Consider the following 19,385-nt stretch of genomic DNA (forward strand, 5'->3'; position numbering starts at 1 on the left):
GCTAACGTTTGATCATTCCCTGTAGGTTTGATATCCCCCGCTGGATCACATATAGAGACAGGTGTGGACACTTACGGTAGACTGAGATAGTTTGGACATGTGCAGAGGAGCAGCTGCATGTGTATATATATATATATATATATATATATATATATATATATATATATATATTGCTTTACATCGGTTCTTCCACCGCTTATTAGAAAAGCCTTTATCGTGAAAAGCATTTATTGTGAAATTATCATATTACATATCGGAAGTTTGAATGTTGTTTTATTTTGGTGTTTAACTTGACCGCGGTAATCAGACTCGGGGAATGTACCTCGGCTGTCCTGCCAGGTTTTTTCTGCTGCTACACATTTTCAGGTACTGCTTCCTGCGAAATGGAGACAACGGTGTACACTTCAGCTGTGAAGTAAAGGAAAATCAGGGGGAGGTTGTACGACGGTAAGTTTTCACCTCGTAGCTCGAACCAGCTGAGCTTTTGTAAGATCAGAACTTCCTTCTCTTCGAGGCTGCTGGGATGCTAGCAATTTTTTTTTTCTTTTTTTTAGCTTTGTTAGCTTGTAAAATTTCCTTGTTAAAGTGGTGGTCGACAGAAACCTTTATCCGACACCAAATAAAGGTTTACGAGCGCGAAGGGGTGCTTATATAAACCACCCACTTGAAGTATTTGTTAGTGAGTGAGCATTTGGCTTCGGCTCAGCTGCTCAGCAACTCTTTGGGCGATTAAAGTTAAGTCACTAGCCACCCGTAGCTAGCAGGCTAACCCTGGTTAGCCAAGTGGAAATTGTAAACAATATTAGATCGTTTCTGCGCTGAGCTCCACACGACGAGTAAGGTATCTCATGCATGAACGTTTTTACTACTTTTAAAATAAGTTGACAGAGCTGGGTCTTTCCAGCTTTTAGTTTAGGGCTCTAAAAGCCGTGGCCACAGTTGAACTTTCGGAAAATATGCAACTTTAGCCAAAGTTCTTCTGCTTTTGTGTTTTGTTAGACATTTAGGCTAATATATATGTATACATATATAGTATACATGTATGTATGTGTGTATGTATGTATATATATCTATAAGTGAAGACGGTTTACTTCTCTGTTTTGGGGGTTGTGGGGGAAGGTTAATGATTTTACACTAAGTAACCTGCATGTAAAATCAATTTAACTATTACATTATGATCTCAATACAGATACTTCTGTACATTGTTTACTGCTGTCGCTTTGTATCACTGTTTTAATTAGTAGTAGCATATCAGTTGCTCAGTCCTTCCTCGATGGCGGTGCTGACTTTTAAAGCATGCATGTTAAATAAATTCAGGGCATCTTCACTGGGGCTTTCCGTCAGTGAGTCACGGTGCTTTTGCTTGCTCTTGATCCCCTGTAGCATTTCACTTGAACAGAATTAATTCCAGATTTGGGATTTGTACACAGAACCAAACCATTTGTGCTGTAGCTTTAGGAAAACTTGGGCAGTTCGGTGTTTTAATGTAGAAACTCAAACTTTACTATTCTTTCAGCGGCACAAGTGACTTGGTTAGTCAGCTTTTTTGTTGCTGTAGTACTACTGCCATGTTACACATAAATATATGTTATTGTTTACATCTCTTGAAACTAGGAATTTGTTTTAAAAGAAATATTACACATATCTTATGCACCTGCTATTTTCGGATGAGAAAATCTGTTTTTAAAAAATGTATAAATAAATAAAGAGATGACTAATAGAGGTCAGCCCCTCGTGGAAATTCATCAGAGAACTTTATTTACTCAAGCATGATTTGCATTTTTCCTTATTACATGATCAGAACACCTTAGGTTTCTGTCAGGTAAGGTAACACCGACTCATTGTGTCCTCGCCTGCCTTGCCTTTAATAAAAAGTACATTCTTAGCTAGGTAAAACCCTTGACAGGTGTATTGGTGGTTTCTAAAAAGTAGGTTAAAATGTTCTTCTTGTACTTTTATGATATAATACATTTAACTTTTATTTGCAGCTAACCAAGTTTGGGGACAGAAAACAAGAACTGGTTTCAGCTGATGACTAGTCTCAAATTGTCAAATCTGCTGAAATGAAACTCCTTCAAAGCTTCTTGGTTTTATTTTATTTTATTAGTAACCTGTGGCCGAGCCACAGAAGACCCTTGAGCTGAAGCAACATTTGCTCTATTGCAGTATTCCCTCTTATCTTATTAGAATGATACACGTATGTTGACTTTTTCTGTGGCTTGTTGAATGAACTAGCAAATAAGTATGTGCTGGGAACTGACAGAGAATATTTAAACATCTTTTTTTTTTTTTTTACTGTCAAATAGGGTTAATAGGGTTTTTAGGGTTTTCTGCTTGTGACAAATGATTAAAATGTGAGTCTTTTGTTATGTGGGAACAGTAATAGGTTATATTACAGCTTTATCTTTGTGTTTATGATTATGTAACCAGGAATCCAGATAACATAAAATAGACTTCTGAAGAATATCGTAGTAAATGTGCATAAAACTCATCCTGGTCTTAAAGCAGGACATATTTTAATCTTCAGCTTAGTTCTGTTATATCCCTTCTACTGTAGCTTTAGTAGACTTTGGCAGTAGAATTTCAGCCAAATAAATTTAGAGGCTGTGAAATCAGTGTGTCCATGGCATATATTGCACAGTGAGCCTCATCTCTGCTGGTGAATTGTGAGTCGTTGTTTATGGGGGTTTCTTTCCTCCTTCATTGTAGAACAGAAATAGCTAGTGCTGTCCCCCGTCCCCCATAAATTCACCAATCTGCTTCCTGCTGTTTATAGTGAAAAGTCTTTAGCGGACAGTGGAGGGACTGTTATGTTATGTATTGATGATGAGATGCACAATGTGGAGAACTGAAGGAGTGGATTCCCCTAATGTCTCCTGTTCTGCCCTAAAGTAATGAGTGTTGGCCCCCAAAAAATATGACTTTCGTTCCTGGGAATCTCTTGACATCATTCATGACATCTGTGTTTGCCCTTTCACTTGCTGTAAGACTTTGGCTTTGTAATGTTTACATCAGGCTGGCATTATGTCTTCATCACCAACTTTGCTGTTAACTCAGATGATTTAGAGGGTACATGAGCTTCTGTGGTATTCTTGGAGGAAGAAGAGCAGGACAGTTAAGACTGAATGAATAACTCGATTTCAGACAACAAGTCATTATTGAACTATAAATTAGTAACTAACAGTGGACCAAAAATTGGAATCCTAAATATCGACCTACGTATGCCAAACACTTTAGGAAAGCATCACCGGTCTAGTGAATTCAGCACAAGGAGGTTTTTTTTTCTCTTATTTATATAGTTATTATTTTTCCCTTGAAAAGTTTCCTTTCTGCTTCCAATCATGGTCACATTGTGGCACAATACATGTCCTGCCAATGGCTTTATACAAATCCACTGACCCGTAATGATGGTAATGCATCAGCAAAGAAAGGGAAGAACATGACTTGCATCTAGTAAATATGCTGTATTTCCTAAGAGAGTGTGACTCAACTATAGAAGAACACTGCCATTCATTTGAAGTAGGCTTATTTTAAAGTTTGTATTTCTTTTTCCTCTCTGGTTGCTAAGTATAACAGCTGTTTTCTTGTTAAATATTTGCATAAGTCAAACACCACTGTGTCAGTTTTGAGCACTGTAAAATATTTTAGGTACTTTCTAAAATAAAGACCTGGGTGATATTTAACTGCGGTTTCATATTTGAGAATTAAAGGGGCGGCGACACAGGATGTGACTAGCAGCAACCAGAAATGACGCGGATAATGATATTCAGCGATTTCAGGTGACAACCAGTGAAATAACAGCTGGCCACGTAAAGGTGGTGTGTCCCCGTCCAAACTAAGAGATGGTATGGATATAATTGATTGACATGTGACAGGCTGATAGATTAGAGAGTTACTTAGGCAGTCAGAGCATCAAATGTCCACTAGCCCTCAAACACCAGCTAAGGAGTGAGGTACAAAACGCGAATTGGTTTCTTTGTTAACTGGAGACTAAAACTGAATGCAAGTATCACGTTTGTTACAGTGATCTCTTGAAAAATCTGCTCGCTGAACATTTCGCGTCTGTCGTAGCTCATATGTGTCTGTATCTATCTGATAATGTGGTTACTTTGGAGTAGGGCTGCCACAAACGATTATTTTGACAGTCGACTAGTCACCGATTATTTCTACGATTAGTCGAATAATCAGATCATGCATCCATTGGACGTAAAACATACAGTTTATTGCACCAGTATGCATCTGCTCTTATATAACTATCATTAGCTTACAGCTTGAAGTGTTTAAGGTATGCGCTAACTAAAAATAAAGACAAGATGATAGTTTATTAAATTTTAATGACATCTCCAGATTGTTTCGGTGGAGTTTAATAAACTCAGCCGTCTGCTCCTTGCTATCTAAAATATAACAGGACACCGGAGTATACTCTCGAGTATCTCATACTTCTGATAATCAGTTGTCTGCTTGACGTTTATTCAGCTGTGTAAAAACTATAACTTTATTTCTCAGCCAAACCGATTTACTCAGGAACAAATAAAATATATTAAAAAAAAGCCAAACAATAACATTTTTAAGTTATCTAAGTGACTTATATTAAATGTTTAACCTGAGTAGCGAAAGACGGCGGTGGGTTTGAAAATGATTTGCCGGGAGTCCGGTGTTCTCACAGGCTCGAGTGAGCCTTGAACCCCGGATAGCTATCGAGCTGGTGGGTAACAGACGTCTCAGAAAACGTCGGAGCGCTTTTGAAAATATGTGGTGTCCTGATAAACTGAGCAGATATTTGAGGTTTACACAGCTACATTCTCGCCTGAAAACATGTTAAATGTTTATTTTGTGACCCAGAAAGAATAATAAGAGTAATATTAAAACTAACTAGCTGCCGCCATTGTTGACAAATGCGTTGGGCCGCGCTATGAATTCTGGGACACAGCTTCTTCTTCTTCGGGGTTTAACGGCAGCTTGCATCCTTGTACATGCAGTGCTGCCATCTTCTGTTTCAGTCCGTTATTACACTCTTAAATTCTACTACTTATTCCTGCGTCTTTTGGGATCTTACAAAGCTTCAAACGACGCGTCGACTATTAAATTAGTCGTCGACGATTTTAATAGTCGACGTAATCGGAACTAGTTGACTAATCGTGGCAGCCCTACTTTGGAGTATATGTCATGTTGGAAACTGAAGTGTACACAGCATCCAGTGACACAGACGTGCATTGCCATAGCCAGTCAGTTGTGAAAGTAACCACAAATTTCACAAACGTTATTGGAAGTTAACACTTGAATTTTCAGAGCATCTGGATAGAAATCACCAAGCAACTTGGCATTCGTGATGGTATTTATATCCTTTTGATTGATTGCATTGTTTCTTCTTCTGCCATTTTTCTAATTGACTGGAAGAGAAAGGATCACCTCGAGTAGAGATATCCCACTGCTAACCAGTGTTTTGGTGGCAGTGCGGGCAAACCATGCATAAGTATAAATGCTGACAGCGGCGTTGGCTACATGGCAGGCTCTGGCAGGCATAATTTCAGTTTTGTTTGTGTGAAATGAAAAGCAGCGGCATAAAGCCAAAGATGGGCATTGTCAACTAAAGTAAATGTTGTTAGGTTACAAGATTTACTTGGTTATTTCTTTATTTTATTACTTTTAAAACTTTATTTGGTTCTGTTCGTTCAGGCTTTTAACACAAACCTTTTAACGTCTTTAAAATACATATTTCCCTGATGCTTAATGGAGGACTGGACGAGGGCATGCTTGCTAAGGGTGAAAACCCCTCTCCAGAGGCCCTCTGTAGACCAATACCTCCACAAAGAGACACAACCATAGCACTGTAAATTAACCATAAGCCTGATCAGAGGGGAGTTTAGGCCTGGAAAGTTCTTCAACAACCCTGTGGTTATGATGGCAGAGTTCACAACCCTGCTGTGCTGCAGAGAGAAATTTGCTCTCAGCTCTGTTTGGAAATGCTTAAGATTTCAGTCGGTATATGGCATTAACCGTGCTGACGCAAAGCTCGATGCACAACAGCTCCGTGGTTGGGTTCATTATTTCCCGTTTATGGTTGGATGAAGCAGAGCTCACTCAGAGTGTCTAATGTCCATTCTTTATAACACAGCCTTATTATTTACTGTGTTTATATTACAATGTGTTGGCATGTAGAGCTTAAAGAAAAGTTTGTTTATAATGTAGCTTTGCAAATAGTTATGTCTTTTGTTTTGTGTCTTGACTTGTGAAATTTAAATGGTTCATTTTTCTCGTTTATCTTTGTTTGAAGCTCACAGAGATGAATAGATATCCCTTTGTGAAATAGGAAAATGATATCAGCACTTCCTGTCCTAGGTGGTAGAAAGTCATATTTCCCTGCTGTCTCCATGGTGATACATGAAGATGAATGTCATAATGACATGATAGAGTTTTGCTACGCAATCATTGCACTTCAAAAGAAGCTGTTGTCTCATCACTGTGTAGCAGATACAGTGGAAAAGTACCTCGCCCTGTTGCCTGTGACTCTGTTTAGTAAATAGTGCAGCATCAGAGGCATTCGCTCATGTACAGCCTGTCCCCACTCTCTGTTTAATGTCAGACATTATTATTATTATATTTGTCTGGCAAATAATGGGCTCAATAGAGTCATTACCCTTCAGGTTTATTTCGATGTCCAGCTGAGAGAAAGTTGGCCTACACCTTATGAGTGCGGGGAAATTGAACAATAACCAGTTTGAATTTGCTTCCATGCGTCTGATCCCGTGGATAGAAGCAGTGACAGCTGTACAAAAGTTAAATTATTTCTTCTTGGTGTGATATGTAAACACAGCTATGTAAAACAAAAAATAGATTTTCTATAGCGTTTGTCATCTAGTCTCTGGGCTGTCCCCTGGCCCCACGCCATGAACTTTGAATGCATTGTCATGATCAGGAAATCTGTCCTCAAGCTGGAATGTAACCAGAAGTTGGCGTACGTGATAAACACTTTTCTGAGGAACATTCAGAGCCACTTATTTCCAGTCTGGGATGGTAAAAGTATTTTTATCAATATCCCAGGGAGCTTGCATCATCTTTACCTAAATATAGACTCACCAAACTCACCGCCAAAGGTTTTCCTCATAATGCTATCACATTACCAAAAAAGCACCCATAGTCAAGTGCAAACTATTTTAAATCAACATGAGACGGGCGTCAGATGATGAGAGCCGAAATGTGACGGACTGGGTTCGGTTCAAAAATAGAAAAAGTAGATTATAAAAACAAAAACTGGCCAATTCATGATACAGGAAATGCCACATCTGGGTTGACAGCTTAGCTGTTTAAAGTACAGGACCGTAATTATGTTAGCCTAGATTCCCAAGGCACAAAACAAAAGTTTTCTGGTTCATTATGAAGGGTGTGTGACTCTGGGTTGGGAGGTGAGAGAATTCAGCTAGGCACTCAGTGAAACAGATATATAAATGCCAGTTTAATCAACACAGTATTTCTATTAGAGTGTCTAGTGTGCTGTCCATCAGCAAACATTACAGATTTATGTGCCCCAAATATTAGCTAAATTGTTATTTATTAGTAAAATAAGTGACAAAATTCCTCTCTGAGTCTGAGTGCACCTCGTTTGGGGTAATTATGGTTCAACGATGGCAGTGAGCAGGCAGTTTGTGGGCAGCTTTGAACTGCCCATTCACCTGCAGTGTGTCAAAACTATGTGGTACAACCGGTCTGTCGCTTGTCCAGTTGTTGGTCCATCAGCATTGTCCACTGTCTGCGCTTTTCATGCTGTATGTATTTATTTATTTTTAAATCTTTGAGGTGGGGGCTGTTACGCAGGTCGTAGAGCGCGTCCTCTACCAATTGGAAGATCGGTGCATCGATCCCTGGCACATCCTGCCCATTTACCCTTGAGCAAAATGTTGGTGTGTGAGTGTATCCGAATGTTGGGTATAAGTGCTTAGATACAGTAGAGTATAGTGTAGTATAGTATAGGGCTGCTCGATTATGGCAAAAATGATAATCACGATTATTTTCACTGAAATTGAGATCGCGATTATTTGACGATATTTATTTAACCCTTTAAGACCTACTATAGAACCAAGTCCGCCAGAGCTTATATTATTTTTTTACATGTTGTAGTGCCATTTGTGGGAGCATTTCAAGTTGCTAAATAACTGTTATAGCCCATGTTTTAATAATATGTATGCATTAAGTCCATAGTAACTACATTAATTGCAAAAAAGTGCAATAAACTACAAAAAAATTGAAAATCGTTTTTGTTTTGTTTTTTTACATATATTTCTACTTGGAGAAATTTAAGAGGCTTATCCTTCAAAACTTTAAATACAAAAAAGTTGCAAAAAATAGTTTACAACAACAGGAAATTTATTTTGAGTGTCTTCATAGTTTTATTTTGGAGATACACCAATTTTTATATACACTGCAGGTAAAACAAAAAAAACAATCCTATGATGCAAATTTGCAAAGAAAACAGCAGGTGCATCAAAATAAACTATTTCCAGCAGTGCAATTCGAGTTCTAAGCATCCCAGAAACTATTCAGAAAAGTCAAACATGACCAGTAGAGGTTTTTAAGGTCTACAAGTAAAAAACTACATTTCCGCGAAAATGACGTCACTTCCGGTTTCGGCCAGGAAATGGCGGACATGAGACAGTTCGCGCTGACATCTGTTTCACTGTGGGAAGTGTTATGAACAGCTGATCGGATTGGCAAAGCGTGTTTCTGGAATATTATGTTTTTGTTCCTGCAAGCGCTTTTTATGCAATTTTTGCAAAGCTATATGTGGAAGGAAACCGTGACCGAGGACAAGCTGATGGCATAAGTTGTAAGTACAACTCCTCCGGTTTCATATGCAAAACAAATTATTGCGCTAGCTTACGTGGTTCAGATTCTACAGGGATTTAAAAGTAGTTACACAAAACGGAGTGTGCTGCTCTGACCGGATTTAAAGGGTTAACAATGACTTTAAAAAATAATATAAAATAGTGTGCAACACCACTGAAGTTTTTTTTTTTTTTTTTTTTTTTTTTTTTACCTCTCTTTTCAACCAACGGCAGTCACTCTCCTCTCCAAATAACTTCTGCTTAGCTTTCCGAGCTTCCCTCGGGTCCTCTTAATCAGCGGTCTCCAACCTTTTTTGCGCCACGGACCGGTTTATGCCCGACAATATTTTCACGGACCGGCCTTTAAGGTGTCGCGGATAAATGAGGGAGGGGCTAATAATCGGCTCAGTCATTTTTAATGATCGTTGAAAGCCCAGATCGTAATCGTGATTAAAATTCGATTAATTGAGCAGCCCTAGTATAGTATGAATGTGTGTGAGATTTGGTGAATGAGGCTTGTAGCAGAAAGCTCTTTGAGTGCCCAAATTGAGTAGAACCGTGCTATATATGTACCAGTCCACATCTCATGTTTTTTTTTTTCCCTTTTCTTTTGTTATCTACACAAACAGATCATGGTGTCATAAATAAAGCATTATGGCTCTTCTTGTATGTAGTATACAGCTTGTTGAGCGGCACTCATGTGACCAAGTGGAATAATAAATAAATCAAGTTGACAGCAATAAGTTATGTTACTGTAAGTGCAGTAAAAACTTCCCATATGGAAAAGAAATAGTAAAAACTTATATGTGATTACTCATGAAAGTGGCACTTTCTCATTACTTTCATATATTTTTTTAGTAAGTATACAAAACATACAAGTTTCATTATATAATTTTTCAAGGGATCTTATATGTGTTTTCACTCTTGTATGCTTTTCATACAAATTTCATACAAGACAGATACAAACTTTATAAGATTTATATATATCTTTTCCATATGGGTTCTGAGCAAGGCTTATACTGAAATGCAGAGAAAGTGTCGTACTAACTACCTAGAAAGGGTTGTCCTGTGGATTGTTTCATTGTCACTGATATCTGATCTAGTTTCGTGAGTCTGATATTGGATTCAAATATTGAATCAGTGCAGTCCAAGTCTGTATAAGCAGCTTATGACCCAAAATCTATAAGTCAAGTGTGTCACATTCAAAATACCTGCAGTACTACAGTAGTCCAGACTGTAATACAAACACTTCGGTTTGTCAGGCGCAGGCAATGCTTATGACTGTTATTAGTGAAGCCGTTTGTCATTCTGTCTTTTTCACAAAGCAATATTACAGCAATAAGAGCTACTGAAGAAAGAGACACAAGAGACGCTGGACTTTCTTATTACATAACACAGATAATGACAAACTTTAACTCCAAGGACATAAATTGAAGTTGATAAAAGGTGATAACTTGCAATACATGAAAATATTATTCCAATGCTAATATCAAAATTCAGTCTAAAATTCATATTCTGCTGTGTGTTAAATGTGATAATATTGTATCATTGGGTCTCTGGTGAGGTTGATATGTGTCCTGTTGTTTTCACTTTATCTGAGTTTAAGAGCTACTTTTGGAATAAAAATATTATATCATATGGAAAACATTTAATATCAGTTAATATGTACATTAGATTAGAGCTTGTCCACATGTCTGTAAAACCAGTGGTGACATTTTGATTGGATTCGAGGGGATGAAGCGTTCCACTGGTGTGACCTTACCGCTGAATAGATCAGGGTGATTTTTCGGGTCAGCACATGGTATTAAATGAATGGAATCATCATCAGCGACATGTTGACTGTTAGATGCTTTTTTTTTAAGCTGATGGACTTGTTTACCTTTGGAAGTGGAAGAAACACTTTGTAATGATGGTACTGGAAATGGTTGGAAAAGGATGTTTGTTTGGGCGAGGGCCAGGGGTTCTGTTTATAACTTATCAATAGTTCAAAAATGACCAAAAGTATTTATGAAATTGAGGCTTGATGTGCCAGCATGCACTCACAGGGCAACAGCGTAAAATGTTCCATTGCAGTTTGGCTGTGCACCTAATTGTCTCTTTGCAAAATTACAGGCAAGAGAAACCTGGATTTATTTCCTTTATTGCAGCTCAGCAGCCAACATGTTATTGCTCTGGTCTCAAGAGCTTTACGTGTTAAAACCATTACCGCGGTAACGCCAAGTGACACTTTTTACTCCTATTTCCCCTTCTTCATTTTGACACACAAATTATAGTGTGGCTCCAAATGAAAGGCAACTATGTGGCCTTACACTGACCTGCATCTTCATTTGAAAACCATGGGATTAAATCATCTCACGATGGTAGTCATAACACTGCATGAGCTGATGCGAACTTGGCGATTTCCTTTAAGAGTTGACTGAAGACTGAAAGCATTTATTCTATCTCAATAGGATTTTTACCCTGAGGTTGTCTCAAGAACTGGGACACCATCCCAGTGTGTAAGCCTCGCTTGCATGTGATTGCCCCTGAGCCACAAAACCTGAATACATGCATGTGCGTGTGCTCGCACAATCGTGCATACTGACCTAAGTCACATGGAAAGTCCCGCTCAGGCTTGGCACATAGAAGAGGAAGGATTTTCCAGTTTAATTATGCCTGAGGGTGTAATTTCACGTTGACTTGTGGTTTGCTTGAAATTGCTCTTCTGTCTTGGTAAAAATTTCCTCTTGCTCCATGTCTTGGTTACTTCGCCTGGTGTGTCATTACATTGTGTTATAATGTAGGACTGCAGGATTCAGGCATCACCTACACTTGTGCTTCCCATGTTGCGGTTCGCCTGCTGTATGATAACTTGCCTTCAGGGTCCCTAGTCTAATAGGGCTTTGGAGTTGACGTCACGCCGCAATGCATTGTGGGAGCGCAGCGCCATTTTCGGGGTCTACGAATCAAAAAAAACACACTGTGTTGGAACGACGACTACAAGAAAGATGCTTAAAAGCAGCTCAAAAGAGAGTGAACTGTATAGAGACCGATTGCGTCCAGAGGCGAAGCAGCGGTACTTGCAGAAAATAGCGTGCATTGGAAATGTGGACCCGTATGAAATACAGCCGTGGAGTAGAAACCCCGAACACCTAGCGCTACTGACGTAGCCTGACATATTTTCGTACCTTGTCTGTGGAGTCAGCGCGTACAAGTCGTCATTCAAACAAAGGTAAGTCAGCTCGAGTACTGCGTGTGAAATGCGTTTGATTTCCCTGCAAACATTCACATTAGTGCAGCATAAATTCATTCATGAGGGGAAATTACAGTGAGAACATGTGGAGGCTGTTAGAGGGATAACAGTGAGTTCAGTGCATTGATGTGACATTGTCCTGAAGGATTTAGTTATTCTTTATGGTTAAAGAAATTGCACTAATTTATTCATATTTATTATAAATAATCCTAATTATACATCTTGCTTCCATGTTTGTATCCTGTGTCACTAAAAATACATTTTATTTTAGTTTTATACATTGATTAATGACCTGCAGAATCTCCTTATCATATTAAGTGATTCATAATTGTCACTTTATGCTTTCCCCATCTCTAAAGTGATGACATCCTTGCATTACATACTTTAGGTTCATTCTCTGCAGGCAGGTTTCTGACAGAGAACAGACAGATTTACACTAACATGCAGCGATGGACACATAAAGAAATGAAAAATCACATGTATGTGCTAACTTTCTAAACACTTTGTTACATTTATGATAAAGTAGATAAAACACATTTATGTCGGCCATGGCTCATTAGTTCTTGTCTTTAAATGAACTTTGTCTGTGTGTGTTTCAGGTGCTGCACTCTCAAAGACTGAATGAACCAGCATTGCAGCCATGGGTCACTGTGAGCATCACAGGGAAGGTTGAAGTCGCCCACTGCAGCTGTATGGCCGGAGTCGCAGAGAACTGCAGCCATGTCGCTGCTCTTCTGTTTAAAGTAGAAGCAACAGTCTTGATCGTGGCACAAGGACTGTTACAGATGAACCTGCTTACTGGGTTTTGCTGGGTAATGTGACCAAGATACAGCCAGAGGTTGGCCATAAGATAGACTTCTCCTCTTCAGCTGCCCAAAAAAAGGCTCTTGATCAAAACATAAACAGACCATCCGTAGTGACAGGTAAAAGAAGCTGTCCTCAAAAAAGGAAAATCCCACCTGCTACTGTGGAGGAGTCTAGATGTATGCCTGTAGTGCACTGCCGTGTAAATAATTTGCATTTACTGAATATGTACTGACTGAGTCCCACTGTTCAAAAGTTGAATAAAGAAACAAACTAATTTTTGCCTCTTTTTATTTTATTTTATTAAAACCACCTTATAGAGCATCACATCAGTAACAGTGTAGAATCCATGTCATTTATAGTTTACAAATGACAAAATGTTTACACAAAATCATGAGTGTTTACATGATATCACCCACTACTAACATTACTTTATTTACTGTATCTTTTGAAAAAATAACAGCACAAGACTTAAGAACATTTAACAGGAGCAGGTTTCATTCTTCCCTGGTTTTATTATCACACTGTTCACCAAACGCAGCAAACCTTCACCATCTTATCCAGGAGGGTCACCTCTTCACCCTCACATGGAAGAAGTAATCTGATTGGCATGGTGGTTTGTTTGAAGCAGGTCCCTCGTGTAGCGCTGGGACCCAGTCACGATGTTTCATCCATTTCATAGGCTGGTTTGCTGCAATAATGCCAAATAATTAGCAACTCTATAAATAGACGGTAGTTCTGCAAAATCACTCAGTAGGATGTTTGTTCTAATTTGCTATGAGCTCAGAGTGCATTGAAAATGAAACTAATAGGCTATAAAGAGTGATATGAACATATTTAGAACTTACCGGAATGAAACTGTCTGGAGCACCAACAGATATTTGGAGATGGAAGAGAACTGGAGCTCGTCTCACAGCTGCTATCCAGGCTGGACGCCTTCGTTTGCTAACATCGATACACGAGCTGCCTCATGTTGCTTCCAGGTTGGGAAAGAATGAAAAGATAAACCCTTTTCAAGCTTATTTTCTTGCTGGTCGTGCGATCGAACATTGCAGCCGACCACACAGCAAATACGAACCATGGCTGTTGTGTGTGCCTTCGCTCCCTTTTCACTTGCGCTAGACCCCCAAAATGGCGGATCGGGCCAAAATCCTTTCCACGCCCACCCCCGTGACATCACGCTCCAAAGCCCTATATATGGAAGATTTACTGCTTTTGTTAGTCAGTGACACACTGTGCATGTGTCACCTTGCACACAGCAGCTTTTCATAGTTTAAATTTCAAATGCAGAATCTCTTATTTAAAGAAAGTTAAAAAAAAAATGGAGTCACCAGTTAAGGTGTATTCTTCTTTACAACTTTCATTCTTTGGCTGCAATGCTACAGCCTAATGAGATGCAATTATGGTTGGCACGCTTTTTCTCCTTTATCTTTATGTGACAGTTAAATGCACAGCTTAACGTAACATTAAAAATACTTATGAGGTAAAGTCAAGAAAAAATGTCTGCTGGAAACGTCTAGTCTTCTGCACACTGTCTGTTTGTTGTAATTTCTTCCTAGCAACCTGAAGTGCTGTACTTAACAAATATAAAGTTTAATTATTGACCTCAACCAAGTGGTTAAAACAGAAAGAAATACTTCTATATTTTGTGTCATATGATGACAACAGTTGTTAACATTTAAGGCTGGACCAATTCAACATTTCTATTTCTAAAGGCTCCAGTGATGAATTTGTTGAGACCGGTTATTTTATACCAAATCTTGATGATTCCACATGGATTTCAGTGAAAAGATTGAGCCCACCATTACACAAATATTGTTGTGTGGATTTTAGTGCTGAGAAAACTATCGTTTGTGGGGGATTTCACACATCAGTACAGCTGATGTGCACGTAAACTGAAGGCTTCAGTCACACAGGTCTAGAGACCAGTTGGCAACCACCAGTCATGAGTCAAAAGTTAGTAATTATTAGTAAGTAAATACTAAGTTACTAAAGCCCCATTTATGTAGGCCTGGAGAGCAGTCCCATCTGGGAAATATTCACCAAGCAATAGTGAAACTCTGAAGAGTGCATTGCAAACCAGTAAAGGCTACAGTTAAACATAAAGTAAAAGTTGCACTGTTTTTGATACATGTTGGTTTCAGTGGGAGGGCACAACTTTTACTTTGAAAGTAAACGTTTTGTCTCACTACCACACCTTGTTTAGCTTGTGGGTGTCTGCAGATAAGTTGACATCTTTCATGCAAACTGCAGGTGACCACAGCAATGTGCGAGCAACCAAAGCAATAACCAGAGGCAGCACCCTCTTTGCAGCCAATTTCACCCAGCAAGCTCCAGCAACCACTACACATTTTTCCCTAATGACCGGAGGTTGCCAAAGGGTTGCCAGCCAGTCTCTTGATTGGTGTAATAAACTTGTACATCAGATAAACATATATAACTCTACTTATTAAACTAACAAATGGCAACAGACTTCAGATAAAAACAATGAACAGTTAAATATTTATTGGTGTTTATCTGTTAGATTTTTATGTCTTTAGACTGCGGCATACTGCTGTCATTTACGGTCATAGTTTCTCCTCTTCAACACACACGCATGCACACACACACACACGCGCGCGCACACACACATATGTAGAGCTGCCAAGAGATAAGTGAAATAAAATACTATTCATTGAGTTGATGGCAACACTTTATATTACAGTAATGCAGTAAAAGCTTCCCAACAACGGAAACATCAAAGTAACTTCCCCCTTGCTGTGTGTGTGAGAAGGAGCAGCTTATCATTAATATATATGAACGTTTATGCACTAAGGGTTATCCTTATTTACATTATTCATTATGTTAATGACACAACTGGGAATGTGCAAGGAGCATCTAACTGCAGGTGAAGGGCTGTGTAAATAAAACTGGCAGCTATTAACCATAATTAAAGTCTTTTATATTATAATAACATTTGCATTGTAGCCATTAGGTATGAGGGCATATGCTAATGGTAGGTACTTATCAGTTTTGTCCCAACAGTAATACAGATACAGTCCTGCATCTGGTTTAATACATTATGTGTTGTCAGATGTGCGTTTGCCAGTGTATTGCATACATCTGTCATGTTCATACGTGCGTTTCAGGATATTTGTCTCTGAAGAGATGGGACTCTTATGCCGTGACACTGTCTGCAGACTACTGGCTGTATTTAGAGCTTGTAGATGTGCAAAAAGTCAGCCGAATTTAGTTTCAGTCAGCATCAAAAGGCTACTGGGATGCATTTGAGTTGTTTTTTTGTTTTTTGTTTTTCTTTTTGAACCTGCCTGCTGCTAAACTGGGAGATAAAAATGGCAGTTTGGGATCAAGAGTCATTTGATCCAAGCATCTTTTTTTTTTTTTTTTTTTTTGGATGTTTGCAGATTTTATTGGGTGTTGTCAGTCAGAGCTGAGTGTGAGCACCTGAAAGACCGCATTTCTGAATTTTATTGCATTTATAATCTTTTAATGGCCTTTTTAAAATGCTTCAAGCTTGTGATCAAACCACTAACCAGATTCACTGAAAGTGTTAAAATGTTACATTAATTTAGTTGAGTGTATGTTATTATTAGGTGCCGAACTGAATCTGGTTTCAGGCTCTGCAACTAAAGACTTTTTTCTTTTTAGCCTTCCCCAACATTAAAGTAGTTGATGCTGACTTCGGCCTACATGCCATGGTACTTAAAGGTGGAAAAACAGCAGCCAGTCAGACTGAGGTTTGTAGGTTACGAGAGTGCATATGGTTGCTTTGTCCCAGTTTAGATTTGCAACAGGCTTGTTAATTAGTCACCTTTTGGCTCCCGCTGGAATTTTCCTGAAATTAGTCCCTAATGGCAAACACAAGTTTGCAGCCTGCAGCAGCCAGTAGAAATCCCTTTTGTCCTTTATATTGCTTTAGGGTTTTTAAAATACTTTGCAATTCATGATACAAACATGAGCACAGTTATACAAACATGAGCACAGTTATATAGGACATGTCAAGTGAGGGCAAACTTGGAAAGCGTTGATTTCTGTAATTCTGTTTGTTTATTTATTTATTTATTCATGTTTTTTTTTTAAAAATACTGCGAGAAGATAAAGGTGTGGAAACAAAATTGTGTTTAGAAGAGCGTGCATATTTTGCTGAAAGCAAAACAATCCTGGTAAATTTTGTGTTGGATGGATTGGATAAAAATAGGCCAGGTCAGGTGGAAGGTGGTTAGGATTAAAAGAACTTCATGATGCATTTTTGATCTCATTTGCTAGATTGGATTAGTCAATGAAATTTAAGACTCGCCTCTGTTATGCCTGTTATTTTGACCCTTAAACCCTTCACATCCACCACAAGTGCGTTTTCACTCTGCTTTTACAGGTGAAGAGCTTATGCTTAAGTTGTGCAAACAAGCAGTGAAAGTACTTAAGGCTAGGTGAGGCTGCAGAGAACTACAGGCACAGCTGTGGCTGCTTTTGAGATCTATGGTGGAAACGCAGGATTTGTCTTGTTTTGCCTACACTTGACTAATACACACTCGAGGGAAAGCATGCAGCTATGTGAGAATAATAGCATGCACACACTCAGAGGCACAGAAGACACGCCTGAGAAAATGCCTGCAGTCTGCCAGAAAACTCTTAAACGTCAAAGAAGTGGTTACGCTTTAACACAGAGGCCAGTGAACAGCCTCACGGATGGCTGTCTTGCTTTTAAGATTCTCTTTAGTTGGATGGTTGTTTTGCATCTTGAAATAGTGTTGCCTCGTTTTGCAGCCAAGTGGTTCTGTTTTTGCAGCAGATAATTAAAAATTAATGCATTTGACTTCAGCACAGCACCTGATATTTTCCTCTCTCTCTTTTTTCCTCAGGTTTGTGGCCTACATCTGAACTTGTTCATCTTGGCCATAAAGGAACCCCTTAAACTGGTGTGACTTAAAACAAGGGTAGATCATCTCACACACCTGCACACCTCCTAAATCAGGTTCCTGCCACCATGTCCTAGATAGCAGTCTATTTCCTGAGCATCTTCCTTAAACCCTAGTCCCTCTTTCCGTCTTCCTTCTCCGTACCATCTCTAATCCCCGATCCCAATGTGGTAATTGCTGGTCACAGCACCAGTGGCGCCCAGTTTGGCGTGATGAGCAGCCTGCACCAGCAGCATCATGGCAGCACAGGCTCAGAGCGAGATCTTCACTCTGCTGGCTCCTCTGTTAGCCTCCCCACAGTTAGAAAGACTCCCAAGAAGCGCCGTCTTTCTCTCCATGCAATCTTTGGGCGCCGACGCCGGCCCGAACGTGACCCCAAGCGCAAGGCGAAGGCTCTGCAAGCTGAAGTTGGGGTGGATGGTGTCGTCAGCCTCGAAACTGCACAGGTAGAGACTTTGCAGGATAAAACTGCAACCAACTCTCCATTAGATGTAGCGTCAACTTCTTCAGTGCCAGGGTCTTCGTCAGAGCTGCTGGAGTGCCCTTTGTGCCTACTGCGCCACGCACGCGATCACTTCCCAGACATCATGACCTGCCACCACCGCTCCTGCGCAGACTGCTTGCGACAGTATCTGCGCATCGAGATCTCAGAGTCACGAGTCAACATCAGCTGCCCCGAGTGTGCTGAGCGCTTCAACCCCCACGACATCAGGATGATCCTGGGAGACCGAGCCCTCATGGACAAGTACGAGGAGTTCATGCTGAGGAGGTGGCTGGTGGCTGAACCTGACTGCCGCTGGTGCCCAGCCCCTGACTGCGGGTAAGAACCACAGCTGAGGGATTAGATGGCCCCTGAGTGAATAACACACAGGACTAGTTGGTGTAGTTCAAACATAATACACAAGGCAAAAACTTGGGAAATGAAGGCTTTTAGATTTACATTCAAATGTAACTGAAGAGTAGGAAGGAAAGTTGAGATTTGCAGCACTAATTACAACAAGGCACGTGTAAATTTCAGACAGCTTCCAAAATTTTAAGCCTGTGATATTATCCTGAAAAACCTGCAAATTCATATGGGCCAAAATCTTAGTTTTAATTACCTGAGATGTGCCTGATCTTCTGTAACTTTGATTAAACCAGTGCCCAACTCCTAAAATAACACACTAAGGCAGAAGATCAAGGAAATTTCAAGACTGTAATCTGACCCTGTGAAGTTTACTCCAGCTTCTGCATTGATGTCTCGGCTAAAAATAACTCGTAGCAATAATAGCCGCATTTATTCTGTCAGTCAAAAGCAGCGAGCAGTCAGTTTATGATGATGCCCGCTGTGTTCAGACTGCAAATAGGTTGTAAATGAGCAAATATTCAGTATATAGCCACAAATGAAGGAGCATGTATAACAGTCTGAACAATACATGAACTAATTTATGGTTGGATCAGGTGTATTTTACTTGTTCTTCACTGGCCTGTGCACTGTATGTCCTCTACTGGCCAATAACACGCCGTTTTAGCTTCTGTACAATTAAGTCCTTCTTTCTCCTGATTGGCTGTACTTGGCTAGCTTGTAACCTTGTGCTTCTAAGCACCGCCTCCCATCAGTGTAGCTGTGCCTTA

General features: G+C 39.6%; 1 protein-coding gene across 1 annotated transcript in view; it reads left to right on the top strand.

Moving 5' to 3' along the window:
* The first annotated feature begins 217 nt into the window (after nt 1-217).
* Nucleotides 218-19,385, top strand: part of rnf19a (ring finger protein 19A, RBR E3 ubiquitin protein ligase) — a 28,091-nt gene continuing 8,923 nt past the window's right edge. Inside the window, exons 1-2 of the mRNA XM_085447034.1 lie at nt 218-447; nt 17,715-18,591. Of these exons, the coding sequence (XP_085303160.1) occupies nt 17,984-18,591 (608 nt within the window). The 5' untranslated portion in view covers nt 218-447; nt 17,715-17,983. The remainder of the gene's footprint in view (nt 448-17,714; nt 18,592-19,385) is intronic.

The sequence above is a fragment of the Copadichromis virginalis genome, linkage group LG22 (genome assembly GCF_057382275.1).
Source record: "Copadichromis virginalis isolate Kocher_CV1m ecotype Utaka linkage group LG22, C_Virginalis_male_GT1.1, whole genome shotgun sequence".
Lineage (NCBI taxonomy): Eukaryota > Metazoa > Chordata > Actinopteri > Cichliformes > Cichlidae > Copadichromis > Copadichromis virginalis.